The sequence below is a fragment of the Globicephala melas genome, chromosome 4 (assembly GCF_963455315.2).
Source record: "Globicephala melas chromosome 4, mGloMel1.2, whole genome shotgun sequence".
NCBI classification, from domain to species: domain Eukaryota; kingdom Metazoa; phylum Chordata; class Mammalia; order Artiodactyla; family Delphinidae; genus Globicephala; species Globicephala melas.
Window position 1 is genome coordinate 81,275,728 of NC_083317.1, and position 20,813 is coordinate 81,296,540.

The 20,813-nt window shown below is 41.8% G+C and overlaps 1 protein-coding gene across 5 annotated transcripts in view; it reads left to right on the top strand.

The window, feature by feature from the left end:
* Positions 1–8,177: 8,177 nt before the first annotated feature.
* The window catches only part of IGF2BP2 (insulin like growth factor 2 mRNA binding protein 2), a 159,584-nt gene continuing 146,948 nt past the window's right edge, over positions 8,178–20,813 (top strand). For 4 of the 5 annotated variants that reach the window (XM_060298314.1, XM_060298315.1, XM_030861426.2 and 1 more), the window contains exons 1-2: positions 8,178–8,398; positions 9,977–10,037. In XM_060298314.1, coding sequence (XP_060154297.1) covers positions 8,221–8,398; positions 9,977–10,037 — 239 coding nt within the window. In that variant the 5' untranslated portion in view covers positions 8,178–8,220. Of the gene's footprint in view, positions 8,399–9,346; positions 9,470–9,976; positions 10,038–20,813 lie in introns of those variants that run through there. The other variant, XM_060298316.1, reaches the window with a different exon arrangement.

Consider the following 20,813-nt stretch of genomic DNA (forward strand, 5'->3'; position numbering starts at 1 on the left):
CAGGTTTCTCACAGTTAAAGGAGAGTTACAAATAAGAAAAGTGGGAAGGAGGAGAAAATGAACCCTGCAGTGTTTCACTGGAATCAGAGGTATCAGTGTGAACTTGTGATTTTTAATACACATAGTAATAGATAGGTAAAGATAGACAGGTAAATATAGACTGGTATAGATCAGCTTGTGTGTGTGTTTACATACATAATCTATTTCCTAGCTCTTTTGGCTGTCAGGGTCTAGAATCAACAATATTTGTGTAGCAATGATCATATCTTGCATGTAGATCTTGGGTTCTAAATACTGTTCTTTGCTAAAGGAGTACCAGGGCTCCTTGGTAAGTGGCTGATTATAGGACTGAGCAGAGAGAGTACAAACATGGAACAATGTCATAAGTTTCCATGAGCCAGCTTGAAGAGGCTCTCACTGGTCAAATCTGGGACAGTCTGAGCATCAAAATACTTAATGACAGTAACAGTCTATAACACTTTGAATAAAACAGGAATCCATTAGTCTACACTGATATAATATATACAGAGGGAGGGGAAAGGAAAGCTCTTCCTTACGGAAGAAGGCCAACTAATAAATATAAAAGGAACAATGAAATTAGAATCACCATTTGGCAACTATAATGATAATAATTAATCTAGCCAAGAAACGATATAAAATTTTAAGTAACAGAGTATTTATATAGTTTTAAGGTATTGTCCCAAGAGATATTAGTAACTTTGCAACAGAGAAACCTGGGTGCACATACACCACCTTCAGAAAATGAACAAAGCTAACATCACCAAAGTTAGTAATGGGACAAATCAGCATCGTGCTCATCTCGATACAATATACAATATCACTCCTGCCGTATTCCTGCAAGAAAACCTATAACTTGAACCTAATCAAGAGGAAACATCAGAAAAACTCAAATTAAGGGGCACTGCACAAAATAAGAAGCCTCTTTCTCTACTCTCAATGACCCTCGTTGTCATTGACATGACAATGTCAATGTCATGAAAAACAAGGAACGACTGAGGAACTGTTCAGATTAAAGGAGAGTAAAGAGACAAAACAGCCAAATGCAACAAATGATTTGGATTTTCTTTTGATATAACAAACATCATTGACACAACTGGTGAAATCAGAATCAGGTTTGTAGATTAACAGTATTGTTTATTTTTGATCATTACACTGGGGTTATAAACAGACTTTTTTTTTTTTTTTAAAGTAGATGTAAGCTGAAGTTATTTAGACACAAAGGGACATCCCGTCTGCAGTTTACTCTCAAATGGTTCAGAGAAAAAGATAAAAGAAATACGGTAGAACATCAACATTTGAGGAATCTGCATAAATGCTATATAGAACTACTTTGTACTATTCTTGCAAACTTCCTATCAGTCCAACATTTTATATATGTTATATATGTATCTATATATATTTGTATATATATAGATACATATAAGTATGTATATGTATAAACCAGAAAAACTTTTAGTTTTAAAAAATGTAGATCCCTGGGCCCCAGCTTTGAAATTTTCATCCAGGAGTTCGAGGGATGGGTGTTGGGAATCGGTATTTTAAAAGTTCTTCTGGTGATTACCACCATGCTTAATTTAGTTTGAGAATCATTCTGGGCCAGATAGAGTGACAAAAATTTTGTTACTGAAGAGGTAAAAAAAGATAACAAACATCCATTTACCTAGCTTTAAAAACAAAAACCAGTTACAATGAAAATTCCATGTGTGCCCCTCCATCTCCTAGTCCCTTTTCTATCCTCCAAGAGGTAACTATTATTCCAAGTTTGGAGCTTCCCCAGAGATCATCATTATGCCAAATTTGAAGTTTGCCATTCCCATGCATATTTTTATACATTTATACTATACAAATATATCCATATCAGCGATAGAACTGGTTTTGCATGTTTTCAAACTTTAGAAATGATATCATAAATATTCAATACGTCCTTCTGAAATATAACTTTTCATTCAGCATGATATGGTCTGGTTTTTAACTGAAACATGTAGCCTATTTCATTTATTTCATCCAGAAGAGGGAAAAACCAATGATTCCAGAGAAAACAAATAACATGCATGCCCTTTGACCTGATGTGTAATATTCAATTTATGACTATACCCTGATTTATTTTTAAATCCATTTCCTTACTGGTGGACATTTGGGTTCCAGTTTTTCACTATCCCAGTACTACTGTGAACCTTGTATGTTTCCCTGTGCACATGTAGCTCTTCAGAGGAGAAACTGCTAGGTCAGAGGGTGTGCACGTTTGTTCATTTTCTCTGCACTCACCAGTTTCTCCCTCTTCTGGATCCTGCATAGTCAGTCATCTATAGTAACAGGAGGGAAGACAGAATCTATGGGCACAGGTGCAGGTATGTGGGCAGACATAGTGGGGATTTGTTGGAGTGCCCTTCTGATTGCTTCTATTTTCTCAGTGAAATAGAAAGCAAGGTTACCTGCTGAGACTGAGACCTAGAGTGGATGAAGAGCAACTGGAGAGTGTGAAGAGAGATGATATAAGAAAAGGCCATCTAGGAGAATGATTGCCAGGGAGTGCTAAGGGCCTGTATTTTCAGTTTTACTAGACATTGACGTATTGTTCTTCAGAGTAATTGTATCAACGTATACTCTTGCCAGCAGTGGATGGTTGTTTCTGATGCTCCTAACCTTCACCAATACCTTGCCTCATCATAACTTTACAACTTTTGTCAATTTGATATTTGTGAACAGTTTTAATTTCCCATTACTCATGAGTTGAGTTTACTGTTCATTTGAGCTTCTTCTGTGAATCAGCCCATTCATATTCTCTCCCATTTTCTTAATGGTTGTCTTTTTCTGACTGATTTGTAAGTTCTCTTCTGCAGTTTGGATAATACATCTGTGTTTAAATTATGACTGCACAAATATTTTCACTGTTGAGCCTATGACCATTGCTCCTTTCTAGTATGACCATGTGTTTTTCCTAGAGTTAATGATTTCTTTGTTTTTCCATTTGCCTATTTTCCATATACCTGTGATTAATTTTTTCCAAATGCTCCAACATGCCTGCCATTCTATCAGAAATAATTACTATGCACTCATACATGAGTTCCATTCTTCTGTTCCTTGAAGTCCTCACTTTTCAAGCCATATATTCTCTTGTTCCAGCCTGTGCTGATTGCTCTCTGAAAGGCTGCATGGCTGGCATTCTGAATCTTCTATTCAGTCTCTTGGGCTGGATTCATTTCCCAAATCCCATGTCTTCTTCTTTCATGGTGTTGCTGGCACTGGTCCTCCAGTAGCTTCCCCCCAAATGGAGGCATGTCTGAATCCTTGCAACTATTTTTAAATTGATGGTCTAACTAGGTTTAGAATTCTAGACTGGAAATCATTTCCATTTGGTTGTGAAGGCATTGCTCTACTGCCTCCTAGAGTCCTTTGTTTTAGAAATACATTTCCATTCTCTTTCTAAATCCTTTTTATGTGACCTCTTTTCTCCCAGATGCTGGGTTTGTTTGGGTTCTAAGTTTTACAGTGCGTTTTTTTTTTTTTTTTTTGCGGTACACTGGCCTCTCAATGTTGTGGGCTCTCCCGTTGCAGAGCACAGGCTCTGGACGTGCAGGCTCAGTGGCCATGGCTCATGGGCCTAGCCGCTCCGTGGCATGTGGGATCTTCCCGGACCGGGGCACAAACCCATGTCCCCTGCGTCGGCAGGCGGACTCTAAACCACTGCGCCACCAGGGATGCCCTACAGTGTGTTTTTGCTCTGGATCTTTTGTGTTGAGCCTTCAGTAAACCCCTTCAGTCTGGAGATCCATGTCTTTAATACTGGAAGGTTCTTGTTTTTGTTGTTTTTCTGGCATTATTTTCTCTGTTCTCTTTTTCTCAAACTTATTCTAAAACAATATTTGGATTTAATTTTAGGTGTGAAGCAGATGCTTTTTTGTGTCTCTGTGCCTTTGCATATGAGATTCCTTCTACCTAGGACGCATTTCCTCTCCCATTCCTTCTCCTATCGTAGAAAATCCCTACTTATCTTTCAAAGTACATTTCCAATTTCAGTTCTATGGTGATCCCCTCTCTGATCTTAGGCTGAATAAGACATCCTCTCCTCCTGTATGCTCACAAAGTCTTTTCTGGCGCCTCTAATGCCAAACTATAATCTGTTTATACATCTGCCTCCTCCATGATCATAAACTCCTTGAGCAGGATGATGTTTATCCATTTCTGGATCCTCAGTGCCTAACACTGTGTAATGCCATGAATGAATGAATTCAACAAGAGGTGAAAAATGAACATTTCTTCCTCCTGTATGTTAAGCGCCATGCAAGGTAGGTACCATCTCATACATTTTCACTTAATCCTTAGAGCAAACCTCAGATAATAATGGTTTATGCAACAAATATTACCTGGGTTCCTAGTACATGCCAGGTTTGATATTGGTGAAAGGATGAAAAAGCCAAGACCTCAAAAAGACTTTTTTTCTCATACAGTTTTTTAAATTGACATGCAATTCACATATCATAAAATCCATCTGTTCAAAATGTACACCTCAGGGGTATCACCATTAGACAAGATATTTTTTTATCTGTATAAAGGAAATGCTGTATGTATCCTGGGGTCAAGTCAGAAGAGAAAACAGTTTACCAGGGGAAGAAATGCATTCCAGGGAAAGGGAGCAGTATGTGTAAAGGAGTACAGCTCTGAGATGGCCCAGTATTTGGAAAATATGAAAAATGGAGGGGAGCTGGAGTTTATAGTGTGCAAGTAGGTTGGGCTATTTTATAAACGAGGAATCTGAAGTTCAGAGAGGTGAATTAACTCAACTAAGGTCAAACAATTTCTCTTCTGACAACTTGGGAAAAAGTATCTAAACAGTTACCCCACCACCAATCATTCCCAACAAGCAGGCAGGTGCTGACACCACCAAATACTGTATTATCAAATACTGAATTGCCTCCAAATCCTTTAGCCTTCCAGGAAATAGGCTTCATTTTCTCTCCCAGCTCCTTGTATTACCTAGAACCATTGGCCACAATGACCACCATAATTAGTTGAACAAAAACATTTCCACTGTGGTTTTTTAGACTCCAAAGGTTAAGGCCACCACAGTGATACTGTCAGTAGGTGCTCTGTCCATGGACAAAATATTGGTCATGAAAGTCAAGATGAAGCCTTAATACTTCATGAGCTCTTTGTTAGGCTAACATGTGTTTGCCAATCATATTTCAAGCCCTCTGTATGACCATGAAAGAAGTCTATTTTTCTGGGCTTGTTTTCCTACTTACAAAGTGACATTACCCAGTCACCTTACCACCATCCTGCCCAAAAGAACCATTGGAAAACCATGAGGATCTGTACTGTTTTGAAATTCTTGAGGAAAAGGTCAATATATGCTTTTAAAAGTAATATGCCTAATATAAGAATTTTCCCAAATTTCTGACCTCAGTGCAACATTCATAAAATTTTTGCTTATTAACCTTAAATTCAGCCCGGATCAATCTCTAGTTCATCTCTCTGGGAAGGGAGGAGGTAGGGGAACTCAGGAGAAAACACGTAGAAAATAAAGTTTTGTCAAGCAGTGGCAATGACTTCTGGATTTCTGTTTTGCATTCGGAGGCTGTTCCATTCTCTATCATGTGAAAGAGCAACTAACTTTGCCTTCTAAGATAATGAACTGTGGGTGCTACAAATCAGAGGTGTGGTGGAAACACATCCCCCACCAGTTACCTATCAAGCTCTTCTCCAGCACTATGTTTACAAACCACCAGCAGGACAGAAGACACAAATTACAGCAAAGACCAGTTATTTTTCAGAAAAGAAATATGAAAGTGACCTGGTGAAGCAGGGTAGAAGAGTTCACCAGAAGCCAGCTCTGCCAAGAATCTTTAGATGCTTGGTACCCACTAGAGAATCCATGCTAAAGTTTGCAGTAGGACCAAGGAATTGACATGTCTGAAAATATTATACACAAAAGTTTTACTAACCTTTCAGAGACCAATTATCCCTGCCACTCTTGTTTCTCTTTTAGAATGTGCAGTTTTGAAATACTGGAAGTAAAATAAAGCAAATAGTATGACGGTGATCATACCAATTATCTTTCCCCACAAGGAAATATTTTAAAGCTCATGAGTTCCTGGGGGAAAGAAAAGAAACAAGCATTAAGTGTGTGTCCACTGTCTCAACACACTACTCAGTTATCCTTTGTGTAGCCTTCACAACAGCCAAGAGTTGGTCACTTTATCCTCTCTTTATGGATGAAGAAACTTAGGCTCAGAGATGCTGGAACACTACATGCCACAACCCTGAGGTCTGAATCCTAATCCGAAAGACCTTCCACCGGCCAGTGTTTCCTAGACAAGGATCACCTGGGAGTACTTACAGAAAATACAAAATCCAGGCTCACAGTCAGTCTTCAAAGGAAGGGGCCAAGGAACGTGTATTTTTTAAATTATTTTTAAGAAGCCGTGCTCCCTCCACCCACTTAGTCAACAGGAGAGCTTGAGAAAGAGAGTACTTCACAACCCAGCCAGGAGACCATCCCTACATTTGTGGCTTCTCCAGCAAGAGACCCTCAACGCCCTCAAAATACATAAATAAATAACCAACCCACACTTCTCTCGTCAAACTATCACCTCTCCTAAGGCCCCCAGAAGTGCAGACCTTGGAATCTTCTTCTGCCCCTTCGCCTCTGAATCCTGCCCATTTTTTTCTTCCCTGTAGAACTTCATTTCCTGGCTGGGACCAGGCTCTAACCACCAGACTTCCAGCCGAGCCCCGGAACTCGCAACCGGTCTCCAGCCTGTCTGGCTCCTTCCCTAGCCCCTCGGCTCGGGCTGCTCTCATCCCAACCCTGCCTCTTCCGTCGGTCACGTTGTTTCCTCCGCTTGGAAGGACCTCTTTCCTCTCCGGGCCCTTCCCAATGCTCGGGGAACTCCTACACCGCCTGAGCGCCTCCACTTCCAGTTACCCTCGCCTCCCACCACCCCGGCGGGGGTACTGAACCCGGCCTCGAAGCCTAGCAGCAAGCGTCGGTCCTCCCGGCCGCAGTCCTTGCCCCCTCCTCGCTCGCCTCCCCACCCGCCACCTGGCTTCGCAGCGGTGGCTCGGGAAGCCCTAGGCACTTCCCAGAATAGAGAGCAGCTGCCAACGTCAGGCTGCCGCCGGCCGCGAGGTTCCGGGCGCACGCGGTGCGGGCGGAGGGGATGTTGCTCCGCTCTGGCCTTCCTTCTCCCCTCGCGGGCCGGGAAACTGAGGCCCAGGGCCGGAGCAACTTCCCCGGGGTGCAAGGTCCGTGAAGGCCCGGTCGGTCCTGGGCCCCAAGCGTCTCGACCCCCGTCCGCTCTCCCTCGACCACACGCGCCGCCCGGTTACCCGGGAGAGTGGGGCGGGGAGCGGGTCTCTGAGCGAGCGCTCAGCCCGGGAACGCGCAGGGAGCCGGACTCGGCCAACTCGCCGCGAAAGTTGTGGTCTCCCAGCCTGCCCTCGCTTCTCACCTCCGAGACACACCTTCCCGCCGGCCCTGCAGCCGCGCCCTCACATCCGGTCCACCTTGCGCACACCCCTTTCCACGCTCTCCCACAGCCCCTCGCCCTCCTACGCCTGCGGCTCCCAGCCGCTCCCCCTTGCGCATTCCCACCCGCGCCCGGGGCGCGCCTTCCCCTCCCCGCCGCTCGCTCGGCCTCCGCGCCGCGCCTGCCCGGGGTTCTGGCTCTCGGGAGCCCCAGCCCCAGGCCGCGACCCGCTTCCGCCCGCCCGGCGCGGGGCAGAAGTCCCGGTAGCCGCGCGGAGCGCTCGGAGCGCGGGGGGCGCGAGGCGAGGGGCGCAGCGGCGCGGGGTGGGGAGGGGGCGCTCGCTCACTCTCGGCTGCGCACACGCCCGTACAAACTCTCACACAGACACACGCGGGGTGCGCTGCCGCCGCCCGCCGCTGCTCCTCCTCCCGCCACCGCCTTGAGAGGGAGAGAGGGAGGCAGAGAGAGCGCTTTGTCCGCGCGCCGCCGCCCGGCCCGGGACTCTGCCCCGAGGAGGCAGCCGCGCCGAGTCCCCGCCTCCGCCTCTGCCCCCGGGCGGGCCGGGCCGGCCGCGGTGGGGGGAGCCAGGCTGAGGGTGGGGGTGGGTGGCGGGCGGGCGGAGGGCGGGGAGGGGGGGCGGAGGAGGAGGAGGGGAGACGAGGGCAGCGGAGGAGGCGAGGAGCGCCGGGTACCGGGCCGGGGGAGCCGCGGGCTCTCGGGGAAGAGACGGATGATGAACAAGCTTTACATCGGGAACCTGAGCCCCGCCGTCACTGCCGACGACCTCCGGCAGCTCTTCGGGGACAGGAAGCTGCCCCTGGCGGGACAGGTCCTGCTCAAGTCCGGCTACGCCTTCGTGGACTACCCCGACCAGAACTGGGCCATCCGCGCCATCGAGACCCTCTCGGGTGAGCAGTCGGCGCTGTCCCCCTCCCCCCGCCTCGCCCAGCTCAGGCCGGGACGGCGCCCGGAGGGAGGCCGAGCCTTGCGGGCGGCGCCCGGCGGGGGCTTTAGCGCCCGCACGTTCACTTCCACGCACCAGACCTTCAACTCTCACCGCCGGCCCGCTCTTGGGACGGCCCGCTCCCCTCCCCCCACGGCTCCGGACTCACCCCTTGCCCTCCCAGCCGCAGCCCTGGGGCGACCCCCGAGCCTCTCCTGGGGTTCCCGAGGCTCTCTCGCTCTCCCGGGGCACCCCTTGTTCCTCCGGCTCCCCGAGTTGCTTTCCAGAGTTCCCCACCCCCATCCTTAGAGAGCCCCAGTCTCCCCTTCTTCCCTGACCTTCCCGTCACCCCTTTTGTCAGGGACCCCCCCAAACCCTGAATGTCCTTCTCTCTTGACCGGACCTTACCCCTTCCCGTGCCTCGTGCCCAGGACCTCTCGCCCTCTGGCGTCCCCTGAGCCGCACTCTCCTTTCAAGCCCCCTCCCCAGCTCGCCCCGCGGTCCCCCACTTTTGGCACCCCCTCGGCGCCACCCTGACGATCCCCTCCGAGGTTTCGGGGCTCCCCCCACCCCGCCTTTGCACGACGGCACATCTCTCTCGGTCCTCTCCCGAACCTCAGTCCCTTCTCGCTTGTCTCTCAAGCGCTCCTATTTTTCTCTGAATTTTTTGTCCGATTTTATTGAGAAGAACTCGGGGCTGGGGGCTTTCCGCCGTCTGTCCCCCCGCCTCCCGCTCGGCCAGAAGCACCTTTTTACGAGGTGCCCTGTCTCAACTCGGTGGGGGCCCGGACTGAGAACCGAGAAAGAGGCGACCGGGGGGCCCGCGAGAGCGCTGGAGCCCAGACGGGAGACGGAGAGCGACACACACACACACTCGCGCGCGCGCGCGCACTCACCAACTCTCCCTCCCGCACACGCACCGCTCGGAGCCGCGCTCGCCCCCAGGCCACGAGCCTGCGCCCCCCGAACCTCGGCCCGGCCGGAGCCCCTTCCCCACTGGCGCGCGGGGTGGGGGCGGGGCAGCGGCGAGGCCAAGGTGACCAGAAGCAGGCGCGGACCCGGCTCTCGCGGAAGCGGCCCCCGGGGGGCTTCGGCGTGTCTCACCAGGGCCACCGGGAGGAGAGGGCAGGGAGGGGAGAGCAGCGGAGCCTTCGGAGCCCGGATTAGCGCAATGGAGAGGTGGGGGCCCGGAGAGGAGCGGGGCCGCGCCAGCCCTGCAGCTTGAGTTTCAAATGAGCTCATCCTTTCAAATTGGCGCCGCTCTTTATTAAATTTGTTTTTCCGGTAATGCCACCCACAGCTATACCTGGGGTCGGGATCCGGGCTCGCACCCTTGCCACCTCGTCCCGGGGAACAAGGCGACATGGGGCGCCCACCTTTTTTCTCCACTGGGAACCAAGTTTGCCCAGCTCGAGCAGGGTAGGAGACCCCTTGAGGGCGCCCGAAGGCGGAGCCGGAGCGTGGAGTTCTGTGCGTGCCCCTCCTAGCCCCCCGCCGGTTTGATTGCAGGAAGGTTCTGAGTGCTTTAATTTCTGTTTTAAAGGTAAAGTGGAATTGCATGGGAAAATCATGGAAGTTGATTACTCAGTCTCCAAAAAGCTCAGGTAAATAATATTTTGCTTAGTTTTTTTGTGTGATTGGTCTTACGTCTAAATAAAAAAAATACACTCAGTTTTTAAAAATGTGCTTGTATAGTTTTTTTTAAAAGGCGTTTGTTTGTTTTTGTAGTGGAGTTAAAATAGTTTAGAAAGCTACATTTTTTACTTTCATTATATAAGGTGTTTACTGTACTTGGAAAGTATCTGGTGCCTTATTGGGGGTGGGTGGCGAACACTAGCTGTGTTAAATTCGCTGGGACCGTTTAACTTGTTTATGAAAACTTGCCTCCCACCCGCCACTCCCACCCCTGCCCCCCAGCACAATGGCAACAAATGCTTGTCAAGACTTCCTGTGAGATGTTAAGAGTAAATATTTACTGTGTCAGCTAAATTGCTTAACTAAACTTCGCGATTATTGCGATTAATTAGTTTTCTTTTTTAGATACCTTAGTGTTGGATAATAAAATAATTCAGCAAGGGGTCGATATTTTTGCGTAGTGCTTTAAACAAGTAGGTTGTTTGGATTAGGTGGCAGTTAAAAGCCAGACTTTTTTAGTCACAGAGACTACTGAATATTGCTTCTGAGCGTTTTCTTGTTGTTGTTGCTTTTAAGATATGTTTGAGGCTAAACAAATATCACTGTGAAATCTATAATTATATTTAAGTGCACTGTTGTTAATGAAGGACTAAAAAGTTTTGTGGAGGTTGGATTTCTCCACAGTGATTTGCTTACATGAGAATGTCTGTGAGGAGAGAATGAGGGAGAACATCTTTGTTTAAAGTTTATTGTGGACTTTAAATTTGGGCCCTTTATTACTCATTCTAGATTTTTTTTCTGTGTGTCGTAACTTAGTTTATATCCCATTCACATACATTTCTTCACCATTAGTCATTAAGTAGCTGAATTGGAGACTCTAAGTGAAGTCTTTGACTTACCACCTTTACAGTTTGTGATTCTCAATAGTGTAACCATTTACTTGATTTTTGCCAGGATTGAATAGATTTTAAAACAAACTATCCCAATTGTTAAATACATAGATGTTTTGCTTAAAGGGTTTCTAAAAATGTGTGCACATTTCCAGATATGTTTTAACGAAGCAACAGAATATCTTTTGTTTGCCAATGATTCCAGTGGCATATCAGAAAACTACTTAATAACTTAAAAAAAAAGAGGTAAAAATTATGATTTGCAGTTTCATGTGTAATATTAAGCTAGTTCTTCTCTCTAGGAAGAAATGTAATGTGCAACTGATTAATTTTTAAATTAAGTATTTTAAGTTTGTATGCTTTTCTTAAAAAAATTTTTTTTTGCTTGAGAAATCGAAGTTGAAGCTTTTTGATACATTAACTATTTACTGTAAGTTGAAATTACTCATCTTATAACACTTGAATATTGGATGAACATATTGAACAAGGTTTGAAAGAAGCACCCAAAATATTTGATGGGTTATGTTTCTATAAATATCTAATTCTGTTGGCTGTATAATTGTTTTGAGGGTTTTTTTTGGTTATAATTAGTAAAAATCGGTAGAATTTTATCTTTGGTTAGTTGGTGTCTCATTTCATGTTGCAAAGTATATTATTTAATGTTGCAATGTAAGTGAAATACTAGTTTATCTAAAGTTATTAACATCTCTTGAAACTTCTCACAAATATATTACGTTTTAACTTTTTTCTTTCAAAATACAGAGGTTATTTGCTGTTAGCTGGTGGGTCATTTAGATGATTTTGCTGTGTTTATAAGAGTTCAGAATTAAAAGCCTGTCCCAAATTTTTAGTATTAATTAAATAAAGAGCAATCTAGGACTTATACAGCTCTATTGGTACATGATTTCTTTGAACACTGTGGGTAATATGAAATACCTAGGAGGTAGATTGAAATGCGCTGTGTATGATTCACTACTCTGAAGATGTCTGACATGCCAAATGTATGCATAAGCTGCTGCTGTAGAGGGCTGCTTCATTTCTGATTGGATAGCTTTGATCTTTCTTCCTTTCCTTTATTAGTTTAAAATGCAGAAATTAGTTACTGGTACTGCAGGCTAAGGGAGAGAGAGCTGATGCCTGGTGTTGTGTACTGAGCTCAGACTCCTGGGAGGAGGCAGCTGTGTGTTCTCATGTACAGGGCTCCACCACGGAGGGGACTCTCAAAAACAGGGTACTGTGACATTTGAAACCAAAGCTTTTATGTTATATGGTGACTATTTTGGTGTTCTTTTATTGCACTTCCATGAAAATTAACAAGTTAAAAGTACATTTGTTGGCCTTCAGTCAGTTCTATATGTGGTTTTAGTGTTAGTAGAAGTGAAAATGTGAAGAAAACAATTCATCCTCATTGCTTGCTTACTTAAAAAACCATTCCACAAGTGAGTGCTCATTTTCTTTATATTGTTCTGATTTCTTTCTGTTGTCAAGAATCAGTTTTAATATCTATATTCTAAATAGATTTTTTTAACCTAATGATACTTGGGAGGAGATGTTTTTTATCTTAAGTTATGAAAATATTGGCATGCCATTTGCTTACCAATTGGATCTTTTGTTAAATATCATTCTAGCATTATTTAAATGTGCTGTTTTTAGACAGACTAGATAATATTATTTTCTCAGGGTCACTTAAAAGTAGAAAACTCTTTTTTCTTTTGCCACATGTGCTTCATTCTTATTAAATGCAAATTATTGTAATGTAAACCATGTACAAACCATCTATTTTTCTTACTTTCTAAGTTGTCTTCAGCTCTGTTGAATAAAAATCTTTGATTCTTTTTTCTCTATTCGCATTTCTTGGTAGCATATATGAATCAAAGATTTCTTAAGGAAGAAAAAACAGACAAAGGGCTGTAAAAGTTGTGGAAACTTCCTTGATAGAAATTTCATTTTTGATGTTGATGAGAGTTTAGTTTAAAAAAAATTTATATACTATATGTATCTACACACATGCACACACACACACACATTACATAAATTGTTTTGAGCTAAGACATACGCTAACCTGAATGTGCTTTGTAACTAAAGTTGAATGATTCTGTGAGAAACAAAACTTTGAAAAATGCAATTTCTGCCCACTTCTAGGAAGTAACTAAGTGGTGCTAGACATGCTTTCACTGAGATGGTGAGAATACTATGAGGTAGTGTAGGGAAAAGCTATGAATTTGTCTTTCATGAGTTAAAAATCAGTAATTGTGTTCTCTCCAATGCAAATGAATTTGGTCTCCTATAGGAATGTTAAAGAAAACAGTATCTCAATTGTGTTTTGCTTGTATGTACTACATTGTGTATAGTTGAATTAAATACCAAAAAGAAAAAAAAAAACCAACCACCCAACCTCAAGCCCTCCCTGTAACAAAGGCTTTTGATGGATCAATTTTTAATTTTGTAACAACAGAAAAGACTTTATTAGGTTAAAATCATATGGTACTCTCTTTCAAGAATTTGTTGAATTAGAAATTAAGGCCTGGATTTAATTGTATAGATTCCATGTGTGGATATTTTACATATATATATATGTACACACACATACACACACATATATATATTACTGTAAGGTTAGTTTTGATTTGACTTTGAGTTGGACATTTAGTTTCCCATTTTAAAAAAAGGCTAGTAATTTTTTTATGCCGTTCTAGGTAATGCCATAGAAAATTACACATTTTCGTGACCTTTAAGAGATAAGTGTTGGGATTAAAATAGAAGCAATAAAGAAAAAAATTACTTGGTAATTCAGGTTTAAAATTCTAGTTAGTGTTTTTAAAAGACTGGTCATTGTTTTTTACGTTATGTGGTTAAATATTAAAAGCCATTGAAATCTACAAAGCGAAATAGATGTTATATGGGGCTTGATTTTCCAATTTGACAAATTCATATCAATTTTAAATTATATTGTAGTGATTTATAAAAGTACTAGATGGCTAAACACATGAACGTTAATTCTAAAAGGTGATTTGGTGATATGTAATACATTTGTCAAATTGTGTTTTTTTAAATAATAATGTTTCTTTGTAATTATGGCTGGGTATAAGATGACCAGTAAGGGATGGTCTCAGAGTTTTGTTTTTTATTATGTTAGCCTGAGATTATCATTTATATAGAGAAGATGAGAGAAGATTAATAATATTTGTAGAACACCTTTTATACATAATGATCTAAAGTACAATATATTTTCTTTAAGAAGAAAAATTTTAAAGGATGTTAGAAGATTTAGAACTAATACATATCAAAATCAACATTTCACTATTATTTTGAGTAAATGCTTTTTATTTTACAGAGGTTGTTCCAGTTTTTTAGATGGGGGGAATGTAAATGACATTGAAATATGCATAAAAGGGTGGTAATTTGGGCACATTTATTAAAAGTCAGAAAGTTATGAAAATCAGATTTCTGTAAGAACTATTTATACATATTTGATACTTTCAGCTTTCTAAATATTTGCTGTCTCCTGCTGAATCACTCTTCCAAGTCTGCTAATGAAATCCTCAAAAGTAGATGAGCAATTGGTCAGTTGTTAGAGGACATAATTTGAGTTTAAGTGCATCAATCTCTGTGGTTCAGCAGGGTGTGTGCACATGGGTGTGTGTGTGTGTGCACACGTGCGTGTGTGTTTTATGGGAGACAGTAGTTTCAGACAGATGGTATCAAGAGGGAAGAGGAGGATATCTTTAAATTAAACAACAAATGTTCTGGATTTTAGTCCTGACAAGGCAAATGAAAATTGCTAGGTGTTTGAACCTTGTGGTAAATAAAGGGACTCAAGTGCAATAATATGTGCCTTGAGTGATGCATAACTCTTGCAGGTGTTTAACCTTGTGGGAGCCAGGGCACAGACACCTGTAGTGGCTTCTTCAGTGAGCATGCTACTGCAAGGACCATTCTGTGGGAAATTTACTCTCCTTCACTTTTGCTTGGATGTCCCCTCTCACTAAGAGAATTGGCAAGTGATTCTGTGTAGGCTTTGATTTTCTATAGAAGATTTAAGATTTGAATATGGATTTTCATTTAGAAATTCTGTGGAAGACAGTGTATTATTTTGCATAACAAAAGTACTCTGAGAGAATCAGTTTCATTAGAAGAAGCATAGTATTGAGCTGGTTTCTTTGGAGGCTGTTAAAAAGTTGAATAATAAATTTCAAAAATATATTTAAAAAAATTATATTTAAATGCCACCAAAATGTCTTCAGTGTTCTTATTGGTGTTGAAGAAGAAAGTGGTGGGGTTTGGCTAAACCAATTTTTTAAAACAGCTTTCTAAAAATTTTAGTCAAAAGCATAATTTCCAAAAGTTATGATTAACTTCTTAATTTGAAGAATGGGAGAGTTCTGTTTAACAAAATTTGCCCAAGTAATTTGTTAGTCAAGGTTTGTCCTTTTTACACTCAAATTAAAGTTCAAGTTAGTTTGGGTAGTCATTCAAAACACTATCACTGAAGAAAACACAATAGCAAATAAACAACAAACACCTACCAGTAAAGATAACAGTCTTTCCTTTCATTTATCACCATTAAAATATTTTTTTAAATCTTTCACTTTATAATTTGACTTCATGCTTACAAACTTGTAATTTTCATTTGGTGGCATGGACTGTATGGGTTCTATTTTGGGCAGCAAAATTGCAGAGTGCTCAGAGCATTATTTTTAAGGTTTTTCTTTTCCTGTTTTGATCATGTACTTTAGTCTGGTCTTTCCATAAAATAGTGAAGAAAAATTATTTTCTTTTACAGAAAAATTCAGATTTTGTTACTTTGGCTTCCAAAGAGGAGGGAGAATATAATTACTGTTTCTTTAATTTGGTTTAGTGTTTGATGGCATGTTGAGGTGTTGAATAAGTAGACCAGAGAAAATGGATACTTTTGAATTAATAGCAGGCAATCAAGTCCAAAATGATGTCCATCATTTAATAGATATGTTTCTTCCCCAAGCCTCTGGTTCTCACTAAATAATAAGCTTACATTTTGGACACATGTTTTGTTTATTCTTGGATTTCCTATTTATTTATCTGTTCTATACTTTATTTCTTAAAATGTGAAGATTTAGTTAGAATTTTCCCATTCTGTTTATTATCAAGAATATTTCATAAAATAGATATTTCAGTAAGTCCATTAAATGAAAATTAAGGGTTCTGATGCATGTTTTAGACTTTCTTCTATCTATCTATATCAAGGAAAATGTTGTACCTAATGACCAGGATAATCTGTATGGGACGATTGCAATGAGAATGATATTTTCAGTTTTTCTTATTATCATACAATTAATGTGTACCAACATGTGAGGATTTGCCCTATGGGGGAAGGTTGGACTTTTAATTTTTGTTGTAAATGTGATCAGAAAGGTAATATCATGATTCCATGTGTTGACATGTAAATAATACTAGATAAATGTATATTTATGTGCCTGCATCTCATATTCACATAGTACTGATAATATCTCAGCTTCTTCAATACATTATTTCATTTATTCTAAATAATAATTATGTGAAGAAGAAAGGACAGTTAATAATATTATTCCTTTTTTTAGATGAGAAAACTCAGTTTCAGAGAAATTTAATAATTTACCTAAGGTCACATTACTATTAAATAATAAAGCTAGGGTTAGAACTTCTGATTCTCAGTCCAGCGTACTTCACCTACATTTACTTTGTTTATTAATTAAAGAAGTTATCTGAAAGTGTTGTACAGTTCAAAGGTTGCCATTCAAGAGTGATGGAAAGATATAAATATAGATTTGTTTGTGAATCACCCTTTGCAATGATCTTATTCTTAATCAATCCAAATGATCTGTACTTTGTTATAGTTTTTAAGAAAAAAATTAGAAACAGAGGTCATTTTTAAATTACTGGCAGTATCACTGTGCTTGCCCATAGACAGAAGTGGGGTATGCCTAACCAAGAAGGTTGGATCTTGATGTTGTTGTTACATTGCTTTTTTTAGTGTTTGCATTCCTTGTATTATGACATAGGACATTGCCGAGAAAGATGTTTCAACAGCTGAGCCAAACAGATTACACAGGTAGCCCTGGTCAAGACCGTGTGCCACATGGTAAAGGAAAGTCAAGCTCAAGGAATCACTTGGGTGGGTTCGTTCCAGGTTTCAGCCAATCCATTGCCAGAGGGCAGGACTGTTTCGTTTTAAGTGTTTTGCTGGTAGCTGCCAAGTCTTTCCTGAGATTTGGTGTCTCTCTCTGATTCACTTTCTGTACAGAATATGGCCTTTGGCCTCTCCTGTGGGAGTGAATGAATGTTAATAGGATAGCATCCCTAAAGTTCTCTGAGTTCCTCATTAATGATATAGTCACTCAAAAGCATATACTAAATAACTAAGCATGTGAAGAACAGTCCATTTCCCCTTAATTGTGAACTTTGCCTGCATTTATCCTCGTTTCCTTTAACTTTTGTGTAGTATCATATTTATGGTGGTGGTGGAAGGGAGGAAGGAATTATCAAGAAAAAGGTAAGTGAAAGAAGATTATTTACAACTCCCTAGGCATTTCATTTCTTTAACTTAGTAGAGCCCAGAGTAGGGTATTGCATGTTCTGTGGAATTCTGACTCAGAAGATGGGGAAAAGGAAGAAAGGTAACTAATACTTGCTGAGTAGTTAATGTGCTAGGCATTGGACTAGGCCTTCTCCATATTTTTTTGTATACAGCCGAGAGAGATCTGAATTTCATCCCTTTCACAGATAGGGCTGTAAAGCTTTGGACTCCAAAGCAACTCCTTCTACTGACCAAACCTGCTTCAAAGAAGCAGTGGGCGTCTTACCCTTGCTTACCATCTAATTTGTATACAGTAACAGCACCCTAGCAATAAAGTAGGAAGTTGTGATAATGTGTACATAGGTAATAGAGTAACTTTGTATGTTTTTCCTAGCTCAGAATTAGAGCTAAAGTTTACATGTATACAACAGATATTCTGAGGAAGATAAAGGACTAACTGAAGTTAGTATATTTTTAATTTAGTGTAATTGAAAAACAACTGAAAGCGTTAGTCATAATTTGAAGAAACTTTCTTGAAGTAGACCTATAGTAGAGGCATTAGTAATTACTTAAAGATAAAAAGATTTTAAAAAAATCATTGTGGTTGAAAGTTAAGTGTAAAAAACATATGTATGCAGTGGGGTGGGGTGGGTAGGGAGGGTCTGTATTTTTGCCTTTGGCCCAGATACTTTTTTTAAATCCTGGAAAAAAACACCTCAGACTTCTTTGTGTAGTACCTAGAGTGTTGCACAAAGTGTGGCATGCTTTCATTTTTATCTGTATATTTTAAAAAGTGTCTATGATTTGGAGACGGAAATACGGGATTCTTGCACATTATCTTCTATAGAGTGGTTCATCTTATTAACATTAGAAAATTTTAAACCTTTTAATTAATTAATTAATGGCTGCGTTGGGTCTTCGTTGCTGTGCACGGGCTTCTCATTGTGGTGGCTTCTCTTGTTGTGGAGCACGGGCTCTAGGCACGTGGGCTTCAGTAGCTGTGGCTCGAAGGCTCTAGAGAACAGACTCAGTAGTTGTGGCACACGGGCTTAGTTGCTCTGTGGCATGTGGGATCTTCCCGGATCAGGGCTCGAACCCATGTCCCCTGCACTGGCAGGCGAATTCTTAACCACTGTGCCACCAGGGAAGCCCTTAAACCTTTTTGACAATGAAAGATTCTGAAAGCACAGGGAGTAGAAAGATTTGTATATTCTTTTTGATACACTGCTTAAGCATATTATGCATTCATAACTTTTTTTGTTTTTTTTAGTAAATAGGACTTGAGATACAATTATGCTACCAATGGAATGAGATATACAAGAATTTTGCTTCGTAGATATAGAGGTGGTGCTTTTTTGATAAGAAGGTAATTTTATGAAAAAAATTTTAAGATGAAAAATAATGGCTTTTCTCAGTCAAGAGTATTATCAGAAAAGATTTTTATTGCTACATTTATATATTCTTTTTTACTCTTTCTCTTTGAAAGTAAAGCAAAAAACTGTTTCATTGAATGGTGGTTCTGTGGACAGGTTAACCTCAAACCAACTCACGAAATAGAGGCTATTTCGAGAAAGCTTACGTGAGGACAGGCTGTATAGTTTTTGTTACGTGGAGACCTTTTTCTTTAGTCCCTCTTGATCTTTGTGATTTTAACAATGCATATTTGAAAAATGGATGTTTGTCTCTTCATTGTGTAGATAAGGTTTTGGAGTAAAAGTGTTTGTGCATCATTATATGAGAGAGTCGGAGATAGATGATGAAAGTTTAACGCTGAAAAACTGGAGTTTAACCTCTTCAATTATTAAGAACAGAGGGAGGAGGGAAGCAAGGAAGGAGGAAGAAAGGAGGAAAGGAAGGAAGGAGAGAAAGAGGGATGGAGGAAGGGAGAAAGGATACAGGTAGCCGTAGAAGCATAGGTGACTGAACTTTGTTGTGCAGCTTGTACGGTCTGTAATTCCAGAGCATGTGAGAAAGACTGGTACTCACTGGTGGTGGGTGGGAGACAGTAAGTGATTCCATTGGTGGTAGCAGGACCAGGAGGCTCACACAAGTTGTTCTTTGACTTTTAAAAACCCTTAGAGTATGTGGTTGGCCTACCCCACAAACGGTCTTATATTTCTTTCTTTGAGGCCCTGCACTGGCCAGTTCCTGTCTCATTCTCCTTCCCCTTTGTACTTCCGCAGGGATGGCTGGGCAGGACTGGAAGATGCCTGGTGTGTGGGGCCTGCCTCCAGCCTGGTGCCCCCTCGCTGGCGGAGTCTGGGGAAGTGGGGAGGCATGTGTGTGCTTGCTCAGTGTGCTGGAATGTATGGGCTCTGTGGCTCACGCTTCCTTGGAATGTGCCACAGACACGCTCCTCCATGGTGTCCACGGTCCTGGGGGTCAACCCTCATAAGCTTTTGTGAGTAGTTGAAAACTTGGGATGGAATTTCCCAGTGCTGAAAGTTTAGGCTACTGTTTTTCCCCCCTGAAGTGGATTTGTGTTTATTCTTTGTAAAGGAAAAATATCTACTAACAACAACCATTGAAGAACAGAAAAAAATTTGTGGGTGCGTAAATAACCTGGCTTTTCTCCTGGATCCAGCTGTACTCTTTTTTTCCCCTCTCTTCAGACTGATAGTGATGTCTTCAAATCATGGACACTGAATTTGTAAACTAAGCTCTTTAAAACTCCCCGAGTTGTGTCGCTGCTAAAGATGATGAAATCAAGGATCTTTAGAAACTAGGTTTTGTGTTTTTTTAAATAAATTTTATTTATTTATTTTTGGCTGCGTTGGGTCTTCCTTGCTGCGCACGGGCTTTCTCTAGTTGTGGTGAGCGGGGGGCTACTCTTCACTGCGGTACGTCGGCCTCTCACTGCGGTGGCTTCTCTTGTTGCAGAGCACGGGCTCTAGGTGCACAGGCTTCAGTAGTTGTGGCACACGGGCTCAGTAGTTGCGGAGCACGGACTCTAGGTGCGCAGGCTTCAGTAGTTGAGGTGCACGGGCTTAGTTGCTCCGCGGCATGTGAGATCTTCCCGGACCAGGGCTTGAACCCGTGTCCCCTGCATTAGCAGGTGGATTCTTAACCGCTGCGCCACCAGGGAAGCCTGAGAAACTAGGTTTTAAGCTCAGATTTTTTAAAATATAGGATTTAATCTCCTTTCTAAGGAATAAAAAACAAACTGCTGGTTGGTTAATATTCTTTAAATTTTTTAGTTGCTTAATATTTTTTTAAAATTTAGATTTTATTTATTTTATTCTTCACTAAAGATTTGCAATGACAAAGGCGCTGGTGGCTCCATTATTTGAAATAAAGACAGGGATTTAGGTTTATGAAGTAGG